General features: G+C 37.9%; 1 protein-coding gene across 3 annotated transcripts in view; it reads right to left on the bottom strand.

The window, feature by feature from the left end:
* Nucleotides 1-23,074, bottom strand: part of BOD1L1 (biorientation of chromosomes in cell division 1 like 1) — a 59,672-nt gene that overhangs the window by 19,069 nt on the left and 17,529 nt on the right. For all 3 annotated transcript variants that reach the window (XM_008017880.3, XM_008017882.3, XM_008017881.3), the window contains exons 7-16: nucleotides 21,918-22,029; nucleotides 21,151-21,289; nucleotides 19,702-19,774; nucleotides 11,547-17,676; nucleotides 9,731-9,795; nucleotides 8,493-8,577; nucleotides 4,850-4,893; nucleotides 3,502-3,562; nucleotides 1,829-1,899; nucleotides 808-880 (exon numbers count right to left, since the gene is read on the bottom strand). In XM_008017880.3, coding sequence (XP_008016071.3) covers nucleotides 808-880; nucleotides 1,829-1,899; nucleotides 3,502-3,562; nucleotides 4,850-4,893; nucleotides 8,493-8,577; nucleotides 9,731-9,795; nucleotides 11,547-17,676; nucleotides 19,702-19,774; nucleotides 21,151-21,289; nucleotides 21,918-22,029 — 6,853 coding nt within the window. The remainder of the gene's footprint in view (nucleotides 1-807; nucleotides 881-1,828; nucleotides 1,900-3,501; nucleotides 3,563-4,849; nucleotides 4,894-8,492; nucleotides 8,578-9,730; nucleotides 9,796-11,546; nucleotides 17,677-19,701; nucleotides 19,775-21,150; nucleotides 21,290-21,917; nucleotides 22,030-23,074) is intronic.

Below are 23,074 nucleotides of genomic sequence, written 5' to 3'. Positions count from 1 at the left end.
GATGACAACAACACCTAACTTACAAGTTTATTGTAAAGATTAAATGGGAATGTGTACAATGTACCATAGATAGTACCTGAATACATCAGGAACTCATTAAATTGCTACCAAATAATATAAAATATAAATATTTCATTCTTCACTCTTCATTCTTTCTCATGTAGTCACTCAATAAGTATTGAACTTCTCTTTTATGTCAAGTATTAAAGGTCAGTGCACTGTTCAACATGATAGTCACTAACCACAAGTGGCTACTGAAATATAAAATGATTAAAAAATAATTAAAAATTCAGTCTTTCGTTTCCACTGACCACTCTCAAGTGCTCAACAGTGACATGTGGCTAGTAGCTTCTGTATTAGACAAAATGAATGTACAACACTTCTATTACTGTTGTTCTACTAGAGGGCACCATTACAGACCATGAGAAAATCAATAGTATGAAGCACAGAAGGGGTGTTAGAGGCACTTTGGGACTAAAGTGCTTCACTAGCTCTGTAGGGCATCTGCTTATGATACAAAATACAGACTGCAGTGGCACCTGGCTGGGCCCCGGGGTGTGGTTCCAGAGAGAGTCTATCTTTGAGATCCAGGGGTTGGGTCTTCTACAGGAAACAATCTAGTTTCTAGACTGAGGTCCAGAAAGGACCCTGGAGGTACCAAGCCAGTCTAGAAACAAATTAGCCTCAAGACTTGTGAAGTAGACAGTTACTATCCTCAAAAATTCTCTATGTTTTTGGCTCACTCTTTTGGATATAAAAATAATATGATTTTTCAAAGATGTCTAAAACAGAAACATATATAAATACCCAGTTCATCTTCTGAAGAGAGATAATGCTTCTTTCTTTTTCTTTTAGGCATATGCCTTTCTTCCTCTTCAACCTGGAATTAAGAATGACTACATCAAAGGCCATAGAATCTTGATTCAAATAAACTGAAATGGGGGCACATTGTATTAGTTTCTAACCTTTGGAGTAAGTTGAGATATACATTTTTAAAAAATCTAGAACACTTGGCCGGGCGCGGTGGTTCACGCCTGTAATCCCAGCACTTTGGGAGGCCGAGGCGGGTGGATCACGAGGTCAGGAGATCGAGACCATCCTGGCCAACACGGTGAAACCCCGTCTCTACTAAAAAATACAAAAAACTAGCCGGGCGAGGTGGCGGGCGCCTGTAGTCCCAGCTACTCGGGAGGCTAAGGCAGGAGAATGGCGTAAACCCGGGAGGCGGAGCTTGCAGTGAGCTGAGATCCGGCCACAGCACTCCAGCCTGGGCGACAGAGCAAGACTCCGTCTCAAAAAAAAAAAAAAAAAAAAAAAAAAATCTAGAACACTTGATATTTAGATTTGAATTAGACTAATTTTGTAAGCTTTAGTCTTTTTTCTGGGTTTGAATGTAAATTCATACAAAACATGCTATTTCTAGCTACATACTATATTTCAATAATTCTAAAACACATGTTTAAAAAATTATTTATCATTTCACCATCTCTGAAGTCAAGCTATATATATCTTACAACTGATGGCATGTCATAATTAGTAGTATTTTTCTGCTTAGTGGCTGATTAAACATGGACTTCTTATGGTTGATGAAAGGTGCATGAAAAACCATTCTGACTGTACAACATGGGCACTTCCAGACAGTCCTGAGAACTGCTATTTGCCTAAACAATGAAAGGGCATATACAGGTAAAAGTGACATGTGGAACTCTCAGTATACCCATTAATATTTAATTTATACAAAGAAGTAAAGCCTTTCTAAAGCCCTTCTTTGTGCACAGTGAAAATATTATGTATAAAATATCAAACACTTGAGTTTATTAAAACGCACCTCTTTAGGATCTGCCTCAACACTGTGACTGCTTATGGCTTCTGCGTTGTCTTTTCTATCACTGGATATCTCTGAGTAATAAATACAAAAAAGAAAAAAAAAATCTTAAATATTTTTATATTCCAATACTTATTGTAGGTGTGTGTTAGGGGGCTGGGAGAAAACTGAGTGAGTAACTTTACTGAGTACCAGCTATATACAAGGCATTGTGGTAGATAGTTCACAAATGATTTTTGATGGGATCCTCCACACAACTCCGTCAGTTAAGTTCTCTTTCTTCCTCCACTTGTAGATGTGAGGGAACGGGGTTCAAGGAGGTCAGTAACATGTCGGGGGTAACAACACTGTACTTTACACAGAAGACTTCAAGGCCCTTCCCCCCAGTTTGTGTAGCAACACAGTATTAAGAAGCATCAATGAAAACAATGAATCACTGCATCATAATATCAGGCTAACAAACATTCACCAGTCAAACAATACCAAATACAGGAGATGGTATGGAGTGACAACTGGTACACTACTTGGGGTCAATTTAGCACATGCAGTAAAGTTGAAAAGGTGCCTATAACTGAGCAATTCCATACCCAGAAATACAAGTACACTACATATACACTGGGAAAGGTAGGAGAACATACACAGTAGCACTCTTTGTAATTGGGAAAAGCTTCAAAATACCTACATGTGCAAAATAATGTACAAACGAAGCAAAAAATACTAACTGTGGTATATTCAAAAGCAATGAAAATAATTAGAGTTAATACAAATCAACAGAACAAAATCTCAGAAAACTGCTGAATGAGCAAATAAGATGGGGAGGGTTTATGTAATGTGAGACCACATACTTATCTAACGAAGGCAACATATGTTACATGTTGTTTATGGACCTACATATAACTAATGCATAATATTGGTTCCTTTTGGAGTGGGATTAAAGGGAAAGAGATTGGGATTGGGAAGGGGTAAATGGGGATTCCACCATAACTAATATTTTTTAAAAGGTATGTGAAGCAAATATACTAAATAAGATAGGGCAAAACGAAGTTAGGGGGCACATGGGTGTTTATTACCGCTTTACTTTTGTTTGAAATATGGTATATGTTATAAAAATAACTGTATAAGTAAATAAGCCTCTTTTCCCACTCTTACAATAGAAAATTAACAAAATTAGTAAGCATCAAGAAAATTCTATGTTCTATTTGAGAAGGGAATTATCTGTCCAGAGTTGGCAGCCTGCACAGGTTGTATGGCCACCAGACCTCACCCCTGGGAGAAGACCCACAAAAATGTGACATCCTTGATATGCCACCATCCTAAACTGTCTGTCAGAAGTTAACACATTTCACAGTTGGGTACTTGCAATCCACAGGGGACTATGTGTTTTGTATTCATGTTGGATTGAGTCAACTGTGAGATTAATGGCAAAGTTCTAGTAGCTATTTAAAGTGAGACATCACTTTTAAGCTCTATGGCTTGGAATAAGTCACCTGGCCTAAGACTCGTTTTCCTCAACTACAGGAGTGATGCTGTTAACTATCACTTTACTGAATTACTATGAATTAAATGAGAGAAAAATATGTAAAATAATTAACACAAGGCCTGGTATACAAACCACACTCAATAAATGGCAACTATAATTAATATTAAAACTATGGCTATGAAATTCATTAACTTACCTCCTTTGTTATAAGATTTGCTATGAATTTCTTCATTTGTTCTGAAGTCTGAATTTTCAACCTAAATATATAATATAAAAGATATTTATGGATAGTCTCACAAAAAATTTAAAGGCCAGAAGAGAGAGAGAGGAGAGAAGGTAATTTACATAACCTGGCTATTTGTACAAATGCCAAAAGGAATTGGGGTACATATTCTTTTTAATTTCACCCAGAAGCTCACAAGCATGCAGCATCTTCTTTTTGAAAAGGTTTCAGTTTAACAAATTATTGTGCTTATTCTTCCTGTCCTTAAAGCAGCCAATGGCAAAAGAGTAAGAATAAATAAGAGAAATATCCTATAATATCCTAAGTCCTGGTCACAGGCTTTTGTACACATTTGGAAAGGACATTTATGCTCGACTGGGGAAAAGACAGCTGTTGGTGGACTCGGGGGACTGAGGTAGGATGGAGAACATGCCACCTGGCTCGGTAAGCTTCAACCCCATTTAAAGTCTTTTTAACTTTTAAAATTTATTTTATTAAAAAAAAATTATTTTTAGAGACAGGGTCTTGTCCCTGGGCTCAAGTGATCCTCCCACCTCAACTTCCTCAGTAGCTGGAACTATAGGCCATGCCACTGTGCCCAGTCAAAATATTTTTAACTCTTGGATGGCAAACTTGAACCACACCAAGTGGTGCTTTTCTCTTTCTTCTTATTCAGCATATGGTGTATGAGTTTCTAGCTACAAAATAGGGTGGTTGATGAGGAAGTACTCTGATTCCACGGTTCACTGATAGTACCCCAATTCCTCTAGGGGCATTGGAAAGAATGCAGTTGTCTGCACATTTGGAAACATTTTATAAAATGTTCACTCCTGGTACAATACGAGGTTCCTTATAAATACATTAAGACAGAAAGCCCAAAAGAAGACTCTTTCAAGAATGAAAGGGATTATGAGAGCCACATCTGGGAAAAAAAATACAGACACATAGCAGTTACAGGTTAGTATGTTGAGAAAAGTTGTCTAAACACATAAAGTGAAATTTAATTCTCAAACTAAAATCTATTTTGTCTATAGCACCAGGATGATTTAAGACACAAAATCCAATTTTCAATCCTGTTACAATAATAAACAATAGAAAGTTCCGAGTTCTTCGTCAGTGAGTATAGGTGAACATGGAAAAGAGCTAGTGAAAGATGCTGTCAGGATGCTGAACTCAAATGAAGAGTACATTACCAAATGCCTCCTGGCTCCTACAGAAATATACACGTAACCCCTCCAGATGGCTCCTCCTCAATAGCTCTTCAAAAAATAAAAAAAAAAATCCAATAACCACAAAAATCAAAATCATTACAGTGACTTACATTTAGTGATTCATTCACCAACAAAGGCTCCTTCTGGAGTTCAGCTGTTCAAAAACAAAAATGAGATGTAAAGAAACTGAGTATTGTTTCTGAAATGTAGAGAAATAAATTTGAAGACTTTTAGGATGGGGAACCTATCCTATGTCACCAAGTGGCTTAGTTGCCTTCATAAATTATAACATTCTGACCACTTATTTCCCACAATCAATCCATGCTGTACTACCAGAAAAAGACAACAGAAATTAATGTTGACTGCATTTTTATAATAATAGCAGTGGTATATTAAATCGCTATGGTGATTTAACTATGTTGGTGATCTGAAGCTTAGAAAAAAAGTAAAAGACCTTAATGTAGCTGTTAAGCTGCAGTATAACACTGGTTCATTTAAAATAATAGCGTCAAATGAAAAGTTAGATCCTATCCCCTCAAACAGCAATGGTCTGTTTATATTCTTTGGAAACATGAAGTACAAAGTCTACTGTTTCTACTCAACAATGACAGAACACACATTTTTCTTTTAAACAACTTCCTTTTACGTAAGTAGATCTCTTACTGAACTGTACCTAAACACAGTAAAGCTATCTGAAATATAGCTGTGGGAACAATGGACTTCAGAATCCAAAAATGTTAGCTTCTTGACAATTAACAAATGAGACGTTAATTATTTGTAGTATAAAACACCCATGCACATTTTAACTAATGTATCTGTCCAAGTTTTGAATAGATTAGTCATCTTCAGGGTTTTAACATGCCAGCATAAATGACTTACTAAGTCTTGGTGTGGTCTTCCAGGACTGGCTGACACTTCTTACAAGGCTTCGAGACCCTTTCAGATGGTTTTGTGTAAGAAGGTCCTCAACTGCTCCCACTCCCCAAACCTCCCCAGATAAGTCATGGGTGAGATTTATATGCACTATTCACTTAATCTGAATCACTCCACATCTACTGCCCTTCTCTTTGCCTTGTACACCTAATGCATACCTACTCATTACTCAATATTTAGCCCCAAATGAGTAACAAGTACTTATAAAAATTCAAAATGTATACAGGTTAAGCATCCCAAATTCAAAAATGAGAACTCTGAAATGCTCCAAAAATCTGAAATTCTTTGAGTGCCAACATGACTCTCAAAGGAAAGGCTTGCTGGAACTTTCAGACTGAATTTTTAGATATGGGATGCTCAATGAGGTGTAATGCACATATTCCTAAATCCTAAGAAATCTGAAATTCTAAATACTTTTGATCCCAAACCTTTTGGATTAGGGATACTCAACCTGCATATTCTTTGACCCTCCCTCCCCCAATCCAATTTTATGAAAATACCTGGTAAAACACATGTAGTGATATGCATTATGGAAGATTGTTGCAGCCCTGTAACACTAGAAACCCTGAGACCGCTAAAATATCTAAAACTGGTATTAGGGACGATTATTTAGCTATTAAAACAAAGAAGTGGATCTGTATATGCTGATAAAGTAATGATGGGTGCCTGCAATATGGTCGAGTGAAAAAAAATTCTACAACAATATAATTTTATTGTACTGAAGGTGGTTACTCATAGGGAGTGGGGAACATTTTATGCATTTCTGTATATCTTACTTTCTATAATTAAAGGAGGGGGTGAAGGAAGAGACTGAGCCAACACAAGTCTTCCCTGAGGTCTTACATCAGGGAAGCTGACTCCCACAGTCAAGTAAGTATCTTTATTATAGTACCTTATTTGCAGGTTGATTTCAGTGAATGACTTATTTCCATCTGTCATTTCCATGTTGATTTCCCTAGTACTCACAGGTAGCAGACTTGATGTTTGTCAGGGAAATAATTTAAAGAGCCAATCCAACTACAGTAGACATTACAGTTGCCCTCCTGGCACCTTTCCCAAGAGCCCAGACTGTGGTCTGGAATACCAAGTGGATCCAGGAACACAGCACCTGACTTAAGTCAACTAGTAAGCTACATTCTTCTAGTCACAGTAATTAGCTTACAACCAAAATCACCCTGACTATTTATTCCACTTGACTTGCATGGACATTTTAACATTGTGGAAAAAAATGGAGGACTGGCTTAAATTTGGTCACATACTCTATAGTTCCTAGTACTTAAAAAAAATATTGTGGGAATCAGAAGAAAATACGCAATCATGTTTGCAATACAAATTAGAAATAATTCCTCACTGTCACAGTTCTTCTCATTTCCATTTCCTTAAGCCTGTATGGTCTAGCCTCTCTGGGGAATTCCTGAGGCTTTCCGTCAAGGAATTCACAAGGGCCAAACTAACATTATTTGTTTTACAGACTTACGAGTGCTCAATGGAATTTTCCACAGGCCAAGATGTGCCCATAATTATTTGAAAAGGCTACTAAAACCCAACCATCGGCCGGGTGCGGTGGCTCACGCCTGTAATCCCAGCACTTTGGGAGGCCAAGGCGGGCGGATCACAAGGTCAGGAGATCGAGACCCATCCTGGCCAATATGGTGAAACCCTGTCTCTGCTAAAAATACAAAAATTAGCTGGGCATGGTGGTGTGTGCCTGTAATCCCAGCTACTCAGGAGGCTGAGGCAGGAGAATAGCTTGAACCAGAGAGTCGGAGGTTGCAGTGAGCCGAGATTGCGCCACTGTACTCCAACCTGGCAACAGAGTAAGACTCCGTCTCAAACAAAACAAAACAAAAAACAAAACAAAACTAAACTAAACTAAAACAAAACAAAAACAAAAACCCAACCATCTATCTGTAATGTTGGATTTTCTTCATTTACTTTAACCAAAACAATAAATAGCAACAGGACTGAATGTGAAAACAGATATGAGAAACTCTGTTTTTTATTAAGCCAGGCTTAAAGGGATTTGCAAAAATGCAAAACAAGGTCACTTTTATCACTTAATTGTGTTGTTTTGGAAAATCTAGCTATTTTTCATGAAAATAGAGTTGTTAACTTATAGTGAGTTAATTATATTGAATTACTAGTGACTTAATATTTACTTTTCTCAATTTTAATTTCTTATTTGGCAAATGTCAACAGGTATAAGCCATATAACAAAATCTCTTTGGGGTTGTCGCTAATTTTTCAGTAAGTTTTGGTCCTTGAGACCAAAACATTTAAGAGCTCCTGCCTTTATCCTTTCTGATACTGAGGCTCTCCCTTAAAATCTGTAGTCCACAATGAAGAATGTTGCACAGAGAGACTGAGAAGAGGTTATATAAGCTGAGAGTAGTTTCTGTGCAGCCACTGGGGCAAAAGCCTGAGCAAGAGACAAGAGCAAATGGTGTAAAGTGGGTCCTTAGGCTCAGACTAGCCTTTTGGAAGTGAGCTACAATAGTGTCTGGAGACAGGCAGGGGTATGGAGAAACACTGCTGGGATAGAGCAAGTGTTTGCTCCAAAACAACTTTTGTTTTGCATTATTATTTGGAGGTAATCAGATTTAAACTATTACCCTACGTAATGTTGATTGACATTTCATGAGGAAAAGTGTATGTTAAAAATAAGACAGTAAAGAATTCTCCCTAATCTATTTTAAAAAGTGAGAGGCAAATTAATATAGACTGTATGTTATTATGCATCAACTATTGATTTTTAGAAAGGTAAAACCACATGCAAGGCAAAAACAAAAACAATGTCGACAACCACTCTAAGGAGCTCACCTATTCCACTTGGCTTTCCCCTACACAGACTTTCTGGTGGTGCCAGAATTTCACGATTTTTCTCTTCCTCTGAAGGCACACAAGCCTAAAAAATCCAAAGCACCGTAAAAATAAGTTAACCGGGGTTTTTACAAGACTAACCTCAAGTGAATTAAACAAAAAACCCTAGCATCCTGAAACAATATAAAAGCCTACTTTTAAGAGTACACAAAACTTAAAAATAAATACATCAAACTTTAAAAACCAAGTAAGTAAAATATCAATTTAATTTTGTATTTCATCCATCAATGGGTCTTCTATTGCTTTAAAGGTAAAACCCCCAACTCAGCACACCACACAAGACTCTTCCTGATGGGCTCCCACTGCCTTCCAGGCTTAAGTCTCACCACAGCTCACCGTGAACCACTGCAGTGCCTGAGACACACCACGTGCCCTCCTATCTCTGAGTCTAGAACACAACATTCTCTTTGCTTGGAAGGCTCTTTCTTTCTCTTCTGGGAAATTTCCACTCTACTTTCAAAATTCTATTTCAGTGTCGTCCTTGCAAGCCCTCCTGTCTACCTGCCCATTGCTCCTATTGGGCAAGTTGTGTTTCCTCTGTGGTGTTCATAACCCCCATGTTCACTGCCATCTTGTCACATATACTTGGATGGTGCCTTGAGATCAGGCTAGAAAGAGGATATGGAGACTAAATTGTGTAAGCACCAAAGCCATGCTTAAAAAAAAAAAAAAAAAGCAGATTTTATTCTAAGCATGATGGGAAGCCACCACAAATTTTAAGCAGAGCTATGACAGGGCCTAAGTTATGTTTCTAAAGACTACCTGCAGTGTGAATCACACTGGAGGAGGGCTGGAGCAAAATAAGCCTAATGGAGAGGCTACTGAAGTAGTGGCTTAGCCTAGGGTGGTGACTGTAGAAACAGAAATAGATGGACTCATGTTATATTTTGGAAATGGAACCTGTAAGAAATGGCGATAAATAAAATGTGGGATGATGGAGAAACTTATGGTGACTCTTGTGTTTCTGGCTTGAGTAAATGGAACTGATGATGGCACTATTTACTAAGATTACTGAGGTTCTTAACTTTCTCCCCCACAGGATATGACAATAACACCACTAAGTGTCATAAGTACAATGAGAACAGGAGCTATATATCACATAAGTAAAAATATGTGTATATGTGATGAAACAGTATTTAATCACTTACAGTTCAGCACAGCTGAATTATAAGCCATACCTCCATTTTCAAGTTGGCTTTCAGTTCCAATCCTCCCAAAACATTCAATGGAGACTCTTCATTGCCTAATAAAATTCAAGCCATTTAATACAATTTAAGAATTTGCTTGCAAAATACATCCGGGGTCAAAAGTAATGGAATGTGGTTATCTGACATGCCGTGCCACCTTCCTTTTCTAGTTTATTTTGCTGTCAGTAGAAAATGACCAAAAGGAATATGTTGTATAAAAAGAATCTGGATGAAAGGCAGGGATTACTTGCTCATTTTGGGTGAGTGAAATTCTTGTTTGCACAGTAAGATAACTGCCCAGAAAGAATGACAAAAGTATTATCTGTGGAGACATCTTCATTTCCAAGTATTTTTCTGCAGCGATCTCCATCAAGTTTGTCCTTAAAAATATTCTGAGTCACTAAGGTCTATTCTCAGTAAAGGTGATTTATTAACAGATTCACTTTACTTGCTTCACATTGAACACAAATACTGAACACAAAGTTAAACTGTGAGGTAGACAAAAAGAAAATAAAATTTTGTCAGGTGGAGAGATTCTACTCTGGTCTTGCCTCTTTCCTATATCCTTCTGTAGATTGTGTAGAAGCTTCTGTAGAAACCCTTCTATTTTCACTTCTTCAGGAAAAAAAGAGGGATGAGTAATTGTAGCAATGATTGAGTCATAAAAACTTCTGAAGCATTCAATTTACTCTAGGCTAAATTCAACAGAAACTTGTAAAGTTACTTGTTTCAACCCTTGGAGCATTTCTTAAACTCTCCTAAGTCTCTATAATGAACAAGACTAAATCTATTGGCCTCAGTTTCCTGAGACTGGGTTAGCTGATGGCTAAAGTCTGTTTCAGTTAAAAGTCCAGGATGCTACAGTTTATACAGTCAGAGTGGAAAAGAATTCCTCTGCCCCTTCAAGTCCAGCGCATAAGGACCCTTTGGTTCTTACAGCATCCTGTGCTTAATACCATTCTATGCAATTGTCACGCTTTAAAGTGTCACTGTCCACTTAAAGTATCTGAAGTTGGATGGTGTAAGGCATGACTGATACAATATCCTTGAAAGTTATTAACTATTTCTAACAGACCAGCACTGTCCAAAATCTATCAGCAGGGAAAAATGTTTCCTTTCACTTTCAAATATATTCTAAACTAGAAACTCATTTCACCTGAAAAATAGGCTCAGTTAAAAAGAATAATGTGCTCCCTTGATTCAAAGGAACCAGCAGACAGAACAAATACATACTGCAAACCTCTAATCAGATGAGGGTTGGAATCATGTTTGCCTTTGTATTGTGATCCCATCTTATTATCCCCATTTTATACAAGAAATGGAGGCTCGGAAGCTTTTTTTCTTCTAAAAGTCACCCGAGGACCATGAACGCTACTTAAATTTTCTGACTGTATTTCCTCATTTGTAAAATGAGGGTGGTAAAAAATACATATATTGCTTTCATTGGGATGTGGTAGGGTACTCCTCCTTTTGATTGACAAGAAACCTGTAGGTCAAAGAGGTTTAGTAAGTTGCAGCAGTCATGTAAATAACATGTGGACTTCCCAGGCCTCAGCCTCCTGCTTTTTCTCTCCCCACACGAGAAATGGGCCAAAGGTTTTAAACTTTTAAACCAAGTACCTTTTAGAGAAGTTTGACCTTCAAGTTTGATGAGTTATTTTGCAACATTATGATATGAGAAAAAAATTTATAGATATTTCATCTTTCTGGAACCAAAACCATCTTTTGGAAGACTGTCCTAAACGCACTCTGTTGTACAATCATCCTTGTAAAATGTTAAAATTTGCAATTAGGTACAGATTCTCACCTATGTCACACACATTTTCTTCAGAAGACACAGTAACCATTACATCTCCTTCCTCAGGGAATGATTTCCTTGTGCTGTTACCATCTCCTGTTTTCTCAGCAGATGCTTGATCAGTCCATTTGCCACTATAATCACTCTTTACAGTCAAGTCCTGCTCACATTTAGGAGCTAACAGAGCTACACTGTAGGTAGCTGGAAGGATCATTGTGTGGGAAGGAGCAATTTTTGATTCTTGGCCAGTAATACATTTGGTGGTACCAGTTTTCAAGCTGTCTTCAGGCCCCTGTTGCTCAGGAGGAAGAAAGGAATGCTCAGCCGCTGTGCCTTGGACAGGTGGCATGTCATCAGCTGTTATAGCACCGGCATTTACTGCTGCCAAATAGTGAACACTGACAGAGGGATCCTTAACCGTCTCCCCAGACGTCTGTTCTGGTCCTCTCAGGTGGGCAGGTGAGTTAGCATTCCCCTCTAAGCCCCTTCCTGCTGAATAACTTGCTGTGCTACTGCCCCCTGCTGTCCCTGTCTCGGGGCTCTTATCTTCTTTCTGAAGGGAGTTCAACAATACATTCTTCTCTTCTGCATTTATGAGGTGTAAAGTGCTCTCTTGCTGTCCTCTTCCTACAAATAGTCCTACTTCGGGGCACTCCTTGCCATACTTCTCTTCCTTTTCTGCACAAACAGCACTTGGATGGCCTTGCCCTGCAGAGGGTTTGTGGACTGATGGCAAGTTGTGCCCCTCCTCAGTGCTCATGGTCAACACGGGACCCGGTTCTTTGCCTTCCCTGACTGGCCCAGGACACCGACAGTTATTCTCAGCAATTAGGCTGGGCATGGGGACCTTGTGCTTGCTCACTTCTGTGGCTGACAGGTCACCATTTCCTTCTGGGTTGTCTGCAGTCAGCTGGTTCTCTTCATGTCTGTCAATGCTGGCAGAAATTGGCACACATTCTGCTGTGCTGGTGGAGATGATGGCAGCATCGCTCAAGTCTTCCACTCTTGTGATGGTCAGCCGATCTTCATCCTGGAGGACAGCACCAATCATGACTGCTTCACATCCTTCAGAGGTGCTTGTGGAAATCATGGCAGTGTCACCCATCTCCTCTGCTGGTGTGACTGAGGCGTGGCCTTCCTCCTGAGGGACAGCACTGGACACTGGGCCCTCACAGTCTTCCACCGAGCTCGTGGAGATGATGGCACTCCCGTCTTTTTCTTCCATGACTGTACCAGCTCGCTCATTTTCACTTTCAACAACTACACCGGAAACAGAAGCCTCACATTCTTCTGCTATGCTAGTGGAAATGAGAGCACATTCATCCTTCTCCTCCTTGCTGGTTGAGGCAAGAGGACTTTCAGCTTCTGGGGATGCACTGGGCATAGGCCCCTCAAAGTCAGCGGTGCTTATCAAGACTGGACCTGTAGCCCTTTCTTCCACTGCTGCAGCAACTGGCTGGAGACTTTCAGCACACTTGATGGTTGTTGCACTGGAGATAGGCACTTCAAATTCTTCCCCTATGCTTGTGGAAATCATGGCACACTCATCTTTCTCTTCATTTCTACTGACAGTGAGTTGGCTGTTATCTCCTGAGACTGCACTGGGCATGGGGGCTTCAAATTCTTCTGTGTTTACTCTGGTACCTTCCATGTTTTCTTCAGTTCTCAGAGCATTTGAGTGACCTCCTTCCACATCTGTAATTGCGCTTACCTGAGGGGTGTAATCATTTGTGGTACTGGTGGAAATCATCAAGCCTTTGCGTTGATCTTTACCCCCAGCTAAGTTATTCTGGTTGGTAATATCATCACTGGCTGTAGTTGCCATGAGGCCATCACACTCTTCATTTTCTACAGAGGTGATGATGTCCTCATCTTCTTTTCCACTTGGTGATGTGTGGGCAACTTCACATTCTGGGACTTCACCAGATACAAGAATATCATAACTACCCCCCACCAGGCCAGTGGAAATAGTGGTATCTTCAACTTTTTCGAGCTGACTGTCACTTTGATCAGATGCAGCACTAGTCATAGGACCCTCACAACCTCCTGGAACTGGTGTCACTTCATCCTTTCCTGAGACTGCACTGGTCACACTGCTTTCCACAATCCCTTTTGCACTGGAGCAGATATCTGTGTCTTTACTTTCTTTCTCTATGCCACTCATGCTGTCAACATTATTTTCATTTGCATTCATGATGGCAGCTCCAGCCTCGGCTTCCACATGCTCTACCACAGTACCAATCTGACTGTCCCCTTCTGCACTTTCACAAATCAATACCCCTTCACTTTCTTCTCCTAACCCTGTACAAGTTGAAGCATGCCCAATTTCATTTCCTCTTCCAGTACTAGTCACAACACCCTCCCCTTCCTCATCTTCCTCTTTTGCGCCTGTGCTAGTCACAATGCCTTCATCATCACAAGGACCAGCAGCACCTAATGGTACATTAGTGCCTTCTTTGGCTACTGTGCTGTCCATCGCACTCTCTCCATTTTCTTCTGATTCAGAACTTATAGCAAAACCTTCACTGCTATCTTCTGAACCTGTGCAACTTGCTGGCCCCTCTCCGTCTTCTGTTATTCCCGTGCTGGTGACTGCACTCTCACCTTCTGTACCATCATTCACAGAACCATCTCCTTCTTGACTGGCACTTGTTCCTGGTGGTGCATCATTATCTCCCAGGGCAACACCTGCACCTGTAACCATGCGTTCCTCCCGGGGCCCTGCTCTGGTTACTGAGCAGATCACAAAGTTATCACTTCTGCCTTCTGCTCCTGTACATGTCACAGTGCCCTCTGTTTCTTTTTTGGGACCCATTCTCATATTTCCCTGGGAGCCATCCACCTCTTCACTGCTTATAGATCCTGCTCTTATTTCTGTCCCAGCACTTGTAACTGCTCCATCACTTTCAACTTCACTAATAAAAGTAATAGTTCCTTCAACTATTTCTGAGTCTCTACTTGAAGAACCATCACATTTTTCTTCAGAGCCTGCACTGGTTACAGCATCATCCTTTTCCTCTGTCACAACGCTATTTACATTGGCTTCGATTTTAACTGCATGTACAGCCAGCAGGTCTGCTGCTCTGTCCTCAGATTCAGCCACAGCACATTCCCCACTTTCCCCTTCCTTAGTGCTTGTGAGGAAGGTTTCACTTTCAGCAAATCCTTCTGTGACAACAGCCCCGCCTTCTTCAGCTGCAGCAAAAACAGTGCATTCACTGGCTTCTGCACCACCATGAAGAGGATTATTTCTGGAATGTGTTCCTATAATGAGGCCTTCATCTGCCTCAATGCTGGTGCAGGGTAAAGCCACCTCACTCTCTCTTGTTTCTGAAGAAGTAGTTGTAGCAGGCCCAGCCTTCACTGGACTTAAGGTGACATCTTTGTCCTTCCCTTCAGTACTAGTGGCAACAGAAGTCTTTTCTGCTCTCCCAGGCCCAGTTGCCACATCCTCAGTTTGTCCATTCCTTTGGTGCAAAACAGAGGGTGCAGAGCCACTTCCAGCACTAGTGTCTACCTCACTGTTTTCATTCCTTCTTTCAACATCAATTGATATGTCTTTCACTTTACCTGGGCCTCTTTTATGCTTAAGTTTGACAGGTTCAGCATATTTTTCTGTACTCATGCCTACAACATGATCAATAGCAATGCCATCCTTCTTGCCATTCTCTACTGTTGCTTTAACTGTCTGCTTTAAATTGGGCTCTGCATTTAAGTCACTTTCTTTCTTGGCCATGTCCACTAAACCACCTTCTTTGGTAACATTCTCATTTTCCACAATCATGCCCGTTAACTTGCTTGCAAGAGGCATGATTACCTTTCCTTGTTTACCATCCAATAAAGTAGCCTGGTGACCTTCTGGAATGTGTCTTTTGCTAGCGATGCTTGCTTTTGCTGGTGCATCTACTGTGAAACCTTCACCACCTTCTTTGCTGTCACTTGTCTTAAGGACTTCTGATTCCCTAACAGTCAGACTTTGATTAGAGAGAGCAGAGTGATCTACAGGGGAGGTGCTGGCTGTGCCACCTTCTAAAACAGTTTTGTCAAACACAGGAACTACATCTGGATCATAAGATTCCCTCAGAGGCACAACAGTCACTAAACTTAAGGATGGAGAAGAGTCTAAATTTGTGGAATGTTCAAGAGCAGCATCTCCTTGAGCAACATGTTCTTCAGCAGCTGTGTTTTTCAAATTCTTCTGTACCCTATCATTTTCTGATGGGGCACTCAGTAACATTCTATGAACAGTTTCAGAATCTATATTCACTTCATTAGTTCCTCTATGAATGGGTTCTTTCTCCCCAGGGTTGAGTTTGGACACAGCACTTTGGATATGCATTTTCTTGGTCAGGGTGCTTCTATGGTCGGTATGCTTTTCAGAATGACTATTAACTCCTGTTCCACGGCCTGGCTTATAAGCTGGAGCTGTTGTTTTTGAATCTGCTGTGCAAGTTCTCAATTCGTCCTTTAGAACTGTGGCAGAAGTTTTTTGTTTCATATTTTCAGAGTCAATGTCTTGCTGAGAATTATTATTGCGGCTGTCTTGGGTTTTAGATACTTCAAACACATTTTCGACACCTGGCTCAGAATCAATTTCCATTGGCTCTTGTTCAGGGATCAATGTCGTATCACCACTCTTTTTTGGTCTCTGAAGGGAAGAACCGCTGGGAGTGCTCAAAGTGTTTCCTGCTAGCTTTTCTTCTCCTTTAGTCATTTCTTGTGACAAGCTTCCTCTCCGATTTTCACACAATTTTCTACTTAATTTCTTTTCCATGAGTGAACTATTACCTCTGGCCTTTTCATGATTACTGTCAATTTCTTTACCATCCTTGTCATCTGCCTTATTTTCTTCCTTCTTTTTTATGTCTTTACTACTATGTTTCAAGCTTCTGCTTTTGTGGCCATCTGACAACTTTTTCTCAAGCCTAGTGGAAGTGGAGTCTTTATCACTCTTATATTTCTCCTTTGCTAATGGTAACTTGGTTCTATGACTAGAATCCTTCTGTGTACTATGTGCTGAAGAAGCAGCCTCTAATACAGGTTCAACACCAGTTTCTTCAAAAGGTTTGTCTTCAACTTTAGACTTTCGCTGTTTTTCTGAGTCATTTTCTTCTGTGTTCTTCTCCTTGTCTGGTTTTGGAGTGGTTGCCTGTTTTGTGACACCTTCTTGTAATTCTGTTTCTCCAACTTTTAACTGTTTGCCTTGACTTTTTGATTTAGACTTCAACACAAGTTTCTCTTCTAACAAGCTCTTTGTTCGTCGTTTCTCCTTGTGAACAAACTCTTCTGGTTTCAAATTACTATCTATGTTAGTGGAGTCCATATCACATTTATCTTCCGAATAACTTTCACTTCTTCTCTGTAATGTGATACCATGTTGCTTGGAACCCAGAGAATCTTTCTGAATTTTAGAATCACTTGACCTTCTTGATTTGTGCTCTGCCTTAGTTTTTTCGGCTGACAAGCGTCTCTCTTTTTTGTTGTTTTCTTTACGAACATTCTCATCTGTTTTTATAATATATTCAGAAACTGGCTTTCCATCTTTGCCTAATACTGATAATTTCCTTTCATTCCTATGTTTACTTTTTCGTTCGGCTTTATCATCTGAAGAAAGCTTTGTTTGTTGACTTTGCTTTTGAATATTTTCCTCTACCTTTAAACCTTTCTCAGAAGAGTGAAGCTCAGTCTCATCACCTGTTTTATGCATACAATCACCTTTATATTTATGTTTCACAGGCAATTTGTCTTCCGATGGAGTTTTCTCTCTTTCAGGCTTCTCCTTGGAGGATTTCACCTCTTTCTTAAGTAGGCTTTTCAAATGTGGTGTTTCAGAATCATCTTTCTTTAGATGTTTTTCATTTTTAAGTACGCTTTTCTGTTTCTGGGGCTCTTCGGTGCAAATTTCTGCACGTTCTACTTGCCTTTTTGCATCTCTTGTGTCAGTCTCTTCCTGTGCCCCCTCCATGATAACAGGGGTAGATGTCCGTCTTTTATGTTCTCTTTCTACTTTGGATTCATTTTTGTTTTCATCAACTACATGCAAAGACTCTGAAAGTCTCCGGGCAGGTTTACTTGGTTCACTTTTTGCATGAACGTGCTTCAGCTCTTTAGAAGAAGACATTTTTTCCTTTTCACAATGCTGAAAGAAAACAAAGATTAAAATATGAGAAATACCAAAATCAATTTTTAGATTCAAATGCAACATTTGGGTGCACTTAATATGTTGAGTGCTGTCACATATGTAACATCTCACTTAATTCTTGCAAGCAGCCTGTATAGGTGACAAAAACTCACCTGATTTAAAAAAATAGATATTATTAACTTGATTTTAAAGAGCTAAATTCCTCAAAGAACAGGAGTTTACAAGAACCACATTTCACAATAAAAAAACTAATTCTAAACAATATGAACACAATTTTATGAGATTATTTCTCATAGAGATTTATCACAAAATGAAGTTAAATACTTAAAAATATGCCATTAAACCATCAGGAAATTGAAGCTCAGCATAATTCTATAACTTGACACTCAGGCCTCAAGTAGGTGTGTTAGAAATGAGTTTAGATTATTTCATTCCATGTCTAGTACTCCTTCCAGTATACCACAGGCACTGATTTGTCTATGAATTCTTCAATTCTGAATCACTAGAGCTCACTAATGCCCAGTACTCAATAATAAATACAAGCTAAATAAATGACAGTCCAATGTCCTTTACAGTCAAAAACATAATACATGAAGGCAATTTAATATTGAAATACACTGAAATATAGATTTCCTATATTTTGATTTAGAAACCTGAATTATGTATGGAAACCTCATGAATTTAGGCTACTTGTACAACATTCTATACACGAAGCTTCAAATGTACACAATAACTCATAGTAACCATATCATATATAACATATGCATATGTTTATGTATTCAAAAAAGATACTGAGACAAGAGCATCTAAATCTTTCTCCTGGCCCTGTGGTTTGGCCCTAAGTAGGTGATTAATATTAATGAGTGGATGTTGACTAAATCTACTTCAACAAAGACCCACCGACTACTCGCTATAATTATTCTTATGCAAATAATGGGCCAAAGTTCTCAGACAGACCTTTGTGCCTCTAGGTCAGTTTAACACTGCATCTCCTTAAATGTCAACACAAAGATTAATACACTTCTACTAATAATAGGGTCCAGGTCATAACAAGACCTTATTAAATAGCTTAAAATTAAATTACTCAAAGAACTAACAGGAGTTTGCGCAACCTAACTTCACAATAAAAAACTAATTCTAAACAATGTGAATACAATCTTATGAGATAATTTTTTATAGAGAATTATCACAAAATTAAATCTTTAAAAATATGTTATTAAACCCCCACTATATATTTCTAAATATGCCTTTAATTTCTGAGTAAATAAATTTATGTTTGCTGTGGATAAACAAATAATCACTAAACTATTGCTTTTTCCCTCTGGAAATAAGAAGATATTTTAGCTACAGAACTATAGATAATGTGGCTTTGTAAATAAGAATTTTAAACCAGTGCAAGCAAAAGTTTGTCCCACAAAAATAATCCTGAAAGGGGGAAGAAAACATTGTATGTTGCTTTTACTGTTCAAAATGATCAAATCTTGGAAACAACCTAAGCACTAAAATATAAGGACATACTTAAATAAATTATGGTATCTACATTAAATGTAACACTACACAATCATTAAATAATTAGGAAGCCTAGAAGGTGACATGAAATGAGTAAAATGTTAAAAACAGTTTGCCAGATTACTTGTACTCTAAAAAATTATGTGGACCTGTGGATAAGGAATGAAAGGGAATAAAAAGGATAATTTGTTATAGTGGGGGGATTTTAGATTTTAATTTTAGCCTCCCTTTTTCTTTTTTTTGTCATTACTGGCATTTTTGTTATTGCAATTATAAGAAATGGGAAAAGAGAAGAAAAGTAGCTATTACCTAGATAAAAGACAAATATATAAATCAACTCAACAAAATGGGCAATTTGGGACATAACAAAATGGGGTTTCAAAAATGCTGAATGTAAGTGACTTTTTATTTAACTTGAAAAAAGTCAAATGACATGCTAAGTTTTATTCCAAAGGAATAAACAGCCTATATCTAACAAAACAGCATTTGAAATGAGGTTTTATTAAGACATACCTCACTTGTTTTAAAGGTTTCTTTGGAATCTTCTTCAGATTGCTGTTTCTTTTTGGAGTTCTCTTCAACATTCCTAAGGGTGAAAGTCAAATATAAAGCATGGATCAAATGTGAAAATTTTTCAGGAAGGTTGAAAACAATAAAAAGCTTTCCTTTACTATAATTTTTATTTATCTTATTTTATTATTATTATTTTTTGAGGTGGAGTCTTGCTCTTGTTGCCCAGGCTGGAGTGCAATCGCGCAATCTTGGCTCGCTGCAATCTCCGCTCCTGAGCTCAAGTAATTCTCCTGCCTCAGCCTTCCAAGTAGCTGGGATTACAGGCATGCACCACAATGCCTGGCTAATTTTGTATTTTTAGTACAGACAGAGTTTCACCATGTTGGTCAGGCTGGTCTCAAACTCCTGACCTCATGTGATCCACCCGCCCCTGCCTCCCAAAGTGCTGGGATTAAAGGTGTGAGCCACAGCGCCCAGCCGTTTACTATAATTTATACACTTAATTGATAAATGGAGACTTGTTACATTTCAATTTAAATCCTATCAATTATTGGTCAACAAAGGAGAGCACAATCCCAAATATGGCAGGAACTGTTCTTGGTGCTAAAGGAAAGTACAGCCGAAACAAAAATTCCTAATTTGTTGCTTAAAGATGAATGTTTTATGGGCTATAATTACACTTCAAAATTACTATCTTTTGAGTAAAGAGGGAAGTCTTATTTATTCAGATCAATAAGGATGAGATGTAATAACAGTAAGAAATTTGAGAGCTTACTACTCTTCCAAGTTCTGCAAATTATCAAATCAGTTATCTTGAAGTCTGTGACAAATTTACATAAATGCAACTTGATGGAATAAACAAATTGCAGCCCATGGCTCACAAGACTTCATAGCTACCCGCAAGAGTCTCTTTAGCTTTCTCATTCTTAAAAAGTTAACCATGATAATGCAGTGTTAACAAGGAATCTGGCTCAGATTCTGGGTTGGGGGAGAATTATGGAATACTGGTAAAACTAAAAGCGTGGAAAGACTGGAAATAATAATTGTAAACAAGTGGTTACTGAACGCCAACAAGAGGAATACTTCTAGATAACTTCTAGAGGATCCATAAACTCTGAAACTCTAGGGATAATTGTTAGCTTATGCACGTACATTTTTCAGGGGAGAGGGTCTAAAGCTCTCATCAAATTATCAAAAAGATCTGAGACACCCAAAAAAATTAAGATATACTACTTAGAAATGTTATAGATATTAACATTTTGACACTAAATACGAAACCCTAAGGTCCTTCATAAATATGCAGTAACATACACATCCTAAGTACAACTCTTTTTTTTTTTTTTTTTTTAAATTTATTTAGTACAACTCTTTAGTGTCACTTCAATGCCTCTCTTCTGAAAGCACCCAGGGGAGTGTTACAAGGGAAACATGACCAGATAAAATACGTACCTTGAATCTTTTTTTCTCTTTTTGCTTAAGGCTACTTTTTTTTCTAAAACTTTCCGTTCTTTAAGGACTTCTTTAATTCTGGGGGCTTTAGGTTCCAAACTCTTTGTTGATGATTCCTCTAAGTCCACACTACTCCTGCCTAGAAAAGAAGCAATCAATAAAATGTATTTCAGAAAAGTTTTATAAACAGTGTAATATTAATTTTTCATTAAGATTTTTCTAATCATTGTTAAAGCCAAAATGGCTTTAATATTCTTAAGCTGTGCTGGAACAGACATAATATTTTGGATGAAGAAGTCTTATCTTTCCTATTTCAAATGATCACATAAGTGTGTGTATGTGTGAATTCATATATTACATAGGATTAGTGCCCAGAGGGAATACGATTTTGTTCAATGCAATATTACAGGTAAATGTTTGACATTTTAGTTAACATAAGCATAGATTAATTTCATTAATCACCAGCAAGGGTTGATAACTCATTGTTAACAATCTACTTTCCAGTGATAATCAAATCATTACAGAAAAATAAACTGCTAACAAACGAGTTGCATAAGCTGGTATCTGATAAAATGTTTAATTAAGATTTAGCAATATAATAAAAAAGAAAAATGAATAAACACATGATATTAAAACGCAAGGAAATCTTCCACATTTGAGAATAGATCCTTTTATTTTATATCCATGTCTCATAAGTAACATAAGAGTACCTGGAAAATAATGAAATATATAAGATAGTTTAAAATATTAAAAGTTAACATGTATACCTTGACTCTTGGTTTTTGAAGACTTTGTCTTTTCTGCTTTCTGTTTTCGTTTTTCTTCAAGTTTCTCTCTATTAATTTGCCTTCTTAAAAGCCTCTCTTCTTTTTCTTTGGCCTAAAACCACAAAATATCCTAACAGATTATTAGGCAAAGGCAGAAACACACTGAAAAACTGTATTTTTAAAAAATTTTAGTTTACCCTTCAGATGTTCTTACAAATTAATGGACTCTGAAAAAATGCACATACACTACATATATATACACACATTTATCTGTATGTGTATACATACATATGTATGTGTATGTTTCAATCTGGAAGTTACCAGAATAAAATACACAGTTATGAAAATTTGCCATTACTCTTTCAGAATGCCATTAGTTTAAAGAATGGGAAAGGTATTATTTTGGGAAAAAGTGATTAAATAAGCTGGTTGTTTCAATTAAAAAGACAGCTGTGAAAATATCTATGAACATTAAGTATATATAGGTAGGTGTTTATAACTTTCCAACTATTCTTATAGAAAACAGTTGAAATAAAAATTCAAGTGATAGGCTAGTTCTACAATATATATGACTTGATGGTTATACGCTTGGGACCCAAGGGACTTGGGACTTGCAGCTGTTGTCTTTTACAGCAGAAACAATTCACAATCATTGTGCTACTCCCACTACTCTTTTCTGGCCTGGAATGCCAAAAATCCTAAGCAGGTGCATAACTTCTAACCAAGTAACCTTTTCAAGAGATAAGCCTGAAGGGAAAGCTGATCACCACTAGCATTTTGGGGCAGTTTCTTCAAATCATTTTCCTATGTAACAGTATTTCCTGATTCTGAACTTTTCATATTTTACAACTTTTCATACTTTAATGTTTCTAAAATTGTAAGCTATCTTTAAACTAACATACATATATAACAATAAGGTAGTAATTTTCTTTAAAAAGCAGTTATTAATTCAGTGGTACATTTTATAATTAGAAATATTTTCGAATCCAAGAAATAGGTGAATAGCATTTCTATCTCAATAGTATGTTAATAGCTGCATACCATATCCTTGCAGGATTGGATCTACACTTGGTTTAAACATTTCCATACTGTGAAGCATTTAGGTTGTTGCCAGTTTCACTACTATAGGTTGAGCAACCATCATCTGAAAATCTGGA

This window comes from Chlorocebus sabaeus, chromosome 27 (genome assembly GCF_047675955.1).
Source record: "Chlorocebus sabaeus isolate Y175 chromosome 27, mChlSab1.0.hap1, whole genome shotgun sequence".
Classification (NCBI taxonomy): domain Eukaryota; kingdom Metazoa; phylum Chordata; class Mammalia; order Primates; family Cercopithecidae; genus Chlorocebus; species Chlorocebus sabaeus.
This window is presented reverse-complemented; position numbering and strand designations above follow the sequence as displayed.